Source organism: Festucalex cinctus, chromosome 14 (assembly GCF_051991245.1).
Source record: "Festucalex cinctus isolate MCC-2025b chromosome 14, RoL_Fcin_1.0, whole genome shotgun sequence".
NCBI classification, from domain to species: domain Eukaryota; kingdom Metazoa; phylum Chordata; class Actinopteri; order Syngnathiformes; family Syngnathidae; genus Festucalex; species Festucalex cinctus.
In genome coordinates, this window is record NC_135424.1 from 7065529 (window position 1) to 7073208 (window position 7680).

Genomic DNA, 7680 nt, shown 5'->3' on the forward strand with positions numbered 1-7680 from the left:
GGTCTAATATGTCAAATCGTTATCAATGTCCAGCTGAGAGGAAGTCCGCGTGCTGCTATTGTCGTGTCATAACGCGTGGCTCTTTTTTTTTTTTGCGGTAAACTTCCTGGCGGTGATGACGCAGGGTAACAGTAAGCACAGTGTTGCCGAGGCCAAAGGGGAATGAGTCACTAGGCAAGAATGTTTGCAGCTTGCCTCGCGGCCGCCTGCCGTTGAGACACTTTTCCTCTTTTCCTTTCGCTGACCGCTGACAGCGCAAAAAAAAAAAAAGGCTTTGCTCCGTTTGATGCGTCTTCAGTCGAGCTACACAAGACGGCCAAAATAGTAGAAATGTAGCTCTCTGATTAACATATATGATCTGGTCTAAATTGAGGTTTTCTTCCATTTTTGGCACATAAGGGGCATTCCATTATTGCACTCAGCACTTTTAGTGATCCATCAGCGCAAACTTGGGCCAACGTCCCAGAAAGTGACGTTCAGAGATTGATAGAAGTGAATTTGCATGTTAGCGTAAGTCAATGTTGGCGCTCCAGAAGAAGAATCAATCAATAACCAAGATTTAAATCCCCCAGTTTATAATGTAGGCATAAAAATAACAACGCATTTCGTGACCCGAGTGGCTCAAATGCGGCCAGCTTGACCAAATGAGCATCACTGAAGAGAAGGCGCAGTTTAAATGAGCATCAGCCAACAATGGATATACGACAGCTCCCTCCCACGTAGCGGATGCATTGTGTGTGTGTGTGTGTGTGTGTGTTCGTGTGTGCGTGGGCATGCGTTTGTGTGACACCTCCTTGGTGATTTACAGCATGTGACGGTGCTTTATTTCCACAGGCCATCCGCAGCAGACTGGAAGAGGCTCGTGTGGGCATCAGACAGCAATGTCCTTTTTTTTTTTTGTCCTTCGAAACAGGCAATTAACAAGCGTTGGTTAGTCAGAATTGCTTCAAAGAAGCAATTCATTGAACAATACTTTATTATTGTGGTTGCGATTTGCAGCGGTGAAGAAATATTTTATATTGAGATTCCTAAATATTAGAAACAGTTTGATGCAATATGTAATCAGGAAAATATTGGTAAATTAAAATAAATTTCCTTTGTCTTTGGAAACATATTTAAAAATAGTGCTTATGAATGAATGTATGAATTACAATCAGGGAAGGGCTTCATATAACGAGTCAAAATAAATGCCTCATTATATGGGTAGGAGAAATTATCATGAAAAATATACATTTGTAAATATAATGAAATATACAAGCATTTTACAGATACATAATTATTTTTAAATAATACAACAATTATTACTACTATACCCATAATGAACAAATTAATAAACACGAAAACTTTTCTTTTCAAATTAAAAAATACTACTCTACTAAAGTTTAAAAGTAGTGTTCTACAATAATTTTCGGATGAATCATCATAAGGTTGGTTAATTGTGATTATAAATTATTATTATTATAAAAGCTACTACTTCTACTAATGCTACATAATCATAATCATCTTCACTTAAGAATTAAGTTTTTGTAGTACTGCAAAAATATGCTTTAAGTTTTCAGTTAATAGACTATTAATAATTAAAAACTATTAAATAAAATAAAATAAGGAATTTACCTTTTGCCTTTGGAAGAATTGCACTTTTTAAATGTCCAGCAGGGGGCACTGTAGAGGGGGAAAAAAAAGACCCTTTTGCCAAATAAACATTCCGTCCGTGCACCACAATGTATATAAAATACTGCATATAAACAAATACACAATATATACTATTTGTACGACCATATAAATAGGACAAAATGGCACTTTAAATTCAATACATGAGGAGGCAAAATAAGGGTATTGGATATTAATGTATATTTATTGTGCATATGATATGACCCATAGAGTACATACCTCGATTATTAAGGAGTGCCTTGTGGAACTGTGCGGAACACAAGGTGAGTAGGACGAGAAGACGGAGGGGAATTGCAGACAGGGTAGCTGAGGGACTGATGGGGGGAGGTTGACGTGGGAGTTGACCAGAAATGGCGAATGAGGACAGCTGAATATTCATAAACAAGCCATACAGCAGGCATCTTATACTGTAGTTGCTACTGTATCATGTGTGGGATTGATGATGACACCGCACAAATGTATACAAGTGGCGCTGCATTGTGGCAGTTGCAACTCAGATCCTCGGGACATCGAAAGAAGGCGGCATTGTCTTCATGTCATCTTGGGGTCTACGTGATTGACATGGGGATGATGACACAGAGGGAAATCAACCCTGAAGCATTTCTTCATTCTTCCTTATTTAGTACCAAGAATGTATTTTTTTTTAAAATATTTTAGATTTTTAAGCAGACTTCAGTAGCAAGTACATAGTATAACATGTTTGCATTGCTTGTTGAAATATGCCATACATGGAAGGAGAATACTGAGATTTACAGCGCTTAACATGTTTATTAGACTGCAAGTCATAAAAATACCATCTGGCATCATGAAGTGCTTTAATGTGGACTCTTTCGCTGCTTGTGAGCTCTGGATAGTTAACTATTTTTAACACTTTTGGAATAAACTGCCTGCCTGACTGACTAACTATCTGACAACAACCAAAACCTTTTCCTCTAGAGACTGGTTATGCATCTTTACATAAATTCAACTAACTAACTAACTAACTACTGAAAAGGAAAGGTATTGTTCTGTATTTTTAGGAAAGCTTGATCACTATGCAACTAAATAGATAATGCCAACTAGCAGATAACTAAATCAGTGACCATGCCAGTAACCAAAACCTGTTCTTCTAGAATCTCTGGAATCACTGCTAACTAACTAAGTTATTTTAATGTAATCTTGCTCACTATCAACCAACCAAGCAACCTACCTGACCTACCTACCTAACCAAATAACTCGGACAATTTTTTAACGTGTATTCTTGCTCCCTACCTACTAACCTACCTGACTAAGCAATTCAGACAATTATTTTGTGTGTTCTTCCTTCCTTCCTACCTACCTACCTACCTACCTAACCAACCAACCAACCAACCAACCAACCAACCAACCAACGATGACCAAAACCTCCCCTGGTAGACTCTGGTTTTTGGTTGTCTAATTTGTTAAGCACTGTAATGTATAACTCAAGTCCAAAATAAAGTACTTCTGACCCGCGCAATGACTAAACCAGTACATTTTGGTTAGACCTTGTAAGGTCTCTGTAAAAATCTTTGGCTCTAGCAGAAAGCATTGTGGTCGTCAGAAGAACACGGCGTTTTTCTGCAGACGCGACCTCACCTTTTTAAAGAGCGCTTTTAATTTACACAACTTGCATTTTTTCGCTCTTGTCCCCTTGATTTTCCTGCTACCCCCATCACCTTCTTGTTCTTCTTGGCCCTCCAATCCAAGCCAGGGTCCCCAGACCCCGCCGTGCAGCTCGGGGTCCGCCATGGGGTCATCCGGTGGGCTTGTCGGCACCACTGCGGTCCGGTTGTACTCAGCCAGCCTGGTCATGAGATGCTTGACGATCTCCGGCCGAGCTTGGGCCATGTCACATCTCTCGTAAGGGTCGGCGGAGATGTTGAACAGCCATACCGACTTGCCCACCTCATTGCGACGCTTCTCCAGCCCCTGCCAGCGCTCCGGACCGTCCGTGAAGGCCTGCGGCGGCGTCCAGTCGCCGTCGCCCACGTGTCCCGTCAGAAGCTTCCAATCCCCGGCGCGGATCGCCGCCCTAACCGCTGTGTCCCAGATCCCAAAGCCATTGAGCACCAAGGCTTTGTCGTAGGGCTCCCCGGGTTTCCTGGAGAACGGGTCGATGTTGAAGAGGATTTCCGTGCGAGGTGAGGGGAGTCCTTCGCTGATGGTGCCCCAAACGTCGTGACCGTCCAGATCCTGGTGGGACTGCGGGATGCCAGCCAGGGACCACAATGTCGGGTACCAATCAGAGACGTGGATGAGAGCCTTGCTGACCACGCCCTTGGTCTTCAAGAGGGGACTGTGGACAAAACCCACCGCCCGGATGCCGCCTTCCCAGTACGTCCCTTTGCCTCCCCGAAGTGGCCAGTTGTTTCCCCCTGACAGAGACTGCCCACCGTTATCGGACGAGTAAATCACAACTGAATTTTCATAAAGACCACTCGCCTTTAGCTGGTCGACTACTTCACCGACGCCGTGGTCCAGGCAGCTCAGCATGGCCGCGTAGTGACGCCGGATGCGATTTCCCTGGGACGAGTACATGTCCAGGAAGTGGTTGGGTGCCTGCAGCGGTGTGTGGGCGGCCTGGAGGGAAAGGTAGAGGAAGAGGGGCGTGCCAGAGTCGTGACTTCTCAGGATCTGCTTCACTCTGTTGCGAAATAGGGGAACGTGTGAGGATTTCCAAGAAAGACTTTCTAAGGAATCTGTGACTCTCACCTGTCGATGTAAAGCAGAGTGGAGTAATTTCCCGCCATGTCCCAGGCCGGCCTGTCGCCGTCATGCAGGTCAAATCCGCACGCTTCGGCATTGTCGCAGCTCTGATAGGAGAAGTGGTCTCCGCTACCGGTGAGCGTGCCCAGGAAGCTGCGGAAGCCTCGTTCTGTGGGCGAGCAGCCGGGCCTGCAGAAGCCCAGGTGCCATTTGCCCACCATGTGCGTGGCGTAACCCGCCTCCGACAGCCGCTCGGGCAGGGTGGGGATGTCAGCGGGGAGGCAGAGGGGTTGACGTGGACGGATGATTGAATGCTGCAGGCCGGTGTGAATTTGGTAGCTGACAAGAAAAGACAAGCTTGGTGAGGTAAAGTTGAGGAAATAAGGGTATATTTCACAGAAGGTTATTATAGGGCATTTAGGACACTTTTAGAGGCCATAGATGTCACAGTATTGTGATATACAGTAATTTACTGAATACTGAGTTCACTAGCATGGTAGACTTTGACAACTAGAAGAAAATACAAAAAAGGGGGAAAAATTCAATGTTTAGAAAATAGCTATTAACAGATTGAAAATATATATAAAAAAAATAAAACATGAATATATTGTATGAAATTTGATATATAAAATAAAAATATCTAAATATATAAAAAATGTGTGAAAAGAATATTTTAAAAATAAATATAAACTTGTTCCAAAATATACACGGTTTATACATAAAACACAAAAATATAATATTAAAATTAATTAACAAACTAACTAACAAACTAAAAATAATAACTTTTGTTATAAAGAAAACTTACATTTATATGAACAAAATGTAAGAAAATATATTAGGATGTGGGGAAATCTTACATTAAAAATATATAATATATATAAAATAAAAATAGTTATAAACAAATGACAAAAAGAGGAAATGGACAAAATTCTATAAAGTATTGATAATTTTACCTCAACTCAACTCAACTTTATTTATAAAGCGCTTTAAGGGGGTACAAAAACATAGTATTGCTTTGTCAGTATTCGCATCAAACAGTGAGAATCTGTGTATAATTGACAGTCAGCAAAAAAAAAAATGGAAAAAAAAATGGTGGTACATATTCAATATTTTTTCACGAAAAACACAGGGAGATGGGAAAAAATTCAATAAAAAAAAAAAGAAACAACAAAATACAAAATTATAAAACTATTCAGAAAATATTGGAAAAAATGTATGTAAAGTTTAGTATTTGTTTAAAAAATGGTAAAAGAAAATTAAGATATATCATTTAGTAATTCATAATTTGTGTTCAAATACTGTCGGCCTATCTGGTGCAACACCACATCAAACTGAAGATGCTAGTTTTGTGAACCGGCTAATAGCTTTTTGTAATGTAATTTGTCATTTGTTTGTCTGTTTTGCTTCACTCTAAATTTCAGCTGAGAGTGCCAATAAACACTTTTGAAGCAAGAATATGACTCATATTTTTCCTTGCAACTTAAGACTGCTTGTAAGTCGAGGCACCACTGTACTGTGGAATGTCATACTGATATAAAAAAAAAACAAAGCAACAAAACATTGATTTACTGACCGTCCTGTCATGAGTTGACTACGAGAGGGCGAGCATATTGGTTGGACGTAATAATTCTCCAGTTTCACCCCCTCCGCCGCCAGCTGATCCAAGACAGGCGTGCGGATGTCCGAGCCGTGGTATCCGACGTCGCCGTAACCCTGGTCGTCCGCCATGATGAAGATCAGATGCGGCGCCTTTCCCGGGCCGGGCCCTGCATGGAGCTCTCCCCGGCAGCCGTGAAAGCAGATCATCAGGACAAACACACAGCAGACGCTTCTCTTCATCTCCAACTGGGGAAGCAGAAAGCAGAAAATTGGGGAATCTTGCAGCAACAGTAGCATGAGGCAGAGTTAAATTGGTGCCACACGTTGTGGAATGGCCAGAAGAGTTAAGAACCGTTGGATGTGTATGAAAAGACACACCTTTGCACTACCTTATTACATTCCACTGCGCTTTTGGGCGCCTCGCACCTTGCCTGGAAAACCAGGTCAGCTATACCGATATACGACCTGAGGGTCTTATATGCTAACTTGGACACTTGAAAATCTATCCCTTAGTGTTAGAAAAACAGGTTAAAGTGTTGTTGCAGCAAGGAAACAATTGAAGTAGGCTCACATGTTTTTCCCTTAACAAAAACTCATTTTCAGAACTTTCATTTCAAATTAAAACGTCTGTTTTCAGTGTAATTATCTTAAATATTGCCGATATAATTATCTTAAATACTGAATATGCTTGCTATTGAAATTCCACATTACGCTCTCAAACAGTAACTTCGAGGGATGTGTGAGCGCCCACTAGTGGTACGCAAAAGGACTAACGCCTTAGCACAATTCAGCAATGTTTTTTTGTTTTGTTTTGAAATTGTATTGAACTTATTATTTTTTTTAAGTTTCCCTACTTAAAAATGTATTTTTTTTAAACATTTATTCACATATACTGTATTATTTATTTAAGTCATATGTGCAAAGCATTTTTAAGCTTTTAAGTGTAGTTTTTTTTTTCTGTGTTCCATACTATTTAAGTGATATTGTTAAAAAAATTGTGTATAATTTTACAGCAAGCAGCTGTAGTTACTCCTCTGTCTTTTTTTTAAAGAGCACTTTTTTTTTTTAAAGATGGCAGTTGGTGTAAAAAGTTTGACAACTACTAGAATAAAACATCCTCATTGTGTTGTGTTTTAATTGTTTATATCACATTATTTAACACATTCATTTTAATTCGATTGTTGATTAATTATTTCATGTCTTGCTTTTTATTTTATTCCTTAAATATAATAATTACAGTAACAAAAATTAGGTTTGAGAAAAAATACATGATATAAAGCATTACCGGTATATATGTATAAAAATCCAAAGTTATGTAAAGTTACTTCTTACTCCTTTTCAAATTTGTACAATCTAATTTGACTTTCATGTTAGTTTTAGTTTTTTTTTCTGTTTAGTTTTTTATTTTCTTGTCACTTTTATACGTTTGAAATGAAGAATTCATTAATTCATTCAATAAAATTGTCATTTCAATGACACATATTAACAGCTAAAATGTATACTGGACCATACATTTTTTAATTATTTTTATAAAAACGTTGTATTTATTTATTTGTTTATTACTGGGTTGTTTTTTTTTGGGAGGTGGGGGCGGCGGTTATGTAAGCCTTATAGCATAATTGCCTCAATCGTATTTAACATACTGTTTCACCATATCAATAAACATGCAGTTGCTATTTTTTTTTCCACACTTCAAACTGAACT

The 7680-nt window shown here is 39.6% G+C and overlaps 1 protein-coding gene across 3 annotated transcripts in view; it reads right to left on the reverse strand.

Annotated features, from left to right (window-relative positions):
- Positions 1-2158: 2158 nt before the first annotated feature.
- LOC144001459 (arylsulfatase I) overlaps positions 2159-7680 on the reverse strand; it is a 44787-nt gene continuing 39265 nt past the window's right edge. For all 3 annotated transcript variants that reach the window (XM_077495792.1, XM_077495791.1, XM_077495793.1), the window contains 3 exons: positions 5951-6222; positions 4384-4716; positions 2159-4315 (listed from right to left, as the gene is read on the reverse strand). In XM_077495792.1, coding sequence (XP_077351918.1) covers positions 3229-4315; positions 4384-4716; positions 5951-6222 — 1692 coding nt within the window. In that variant the 3' untranslated portion in view covers positions 2159-3228. The remainder of the gene's footprint in view (positions 4316-4383; positions 4717-5950; positions 6223-7680) is intronic.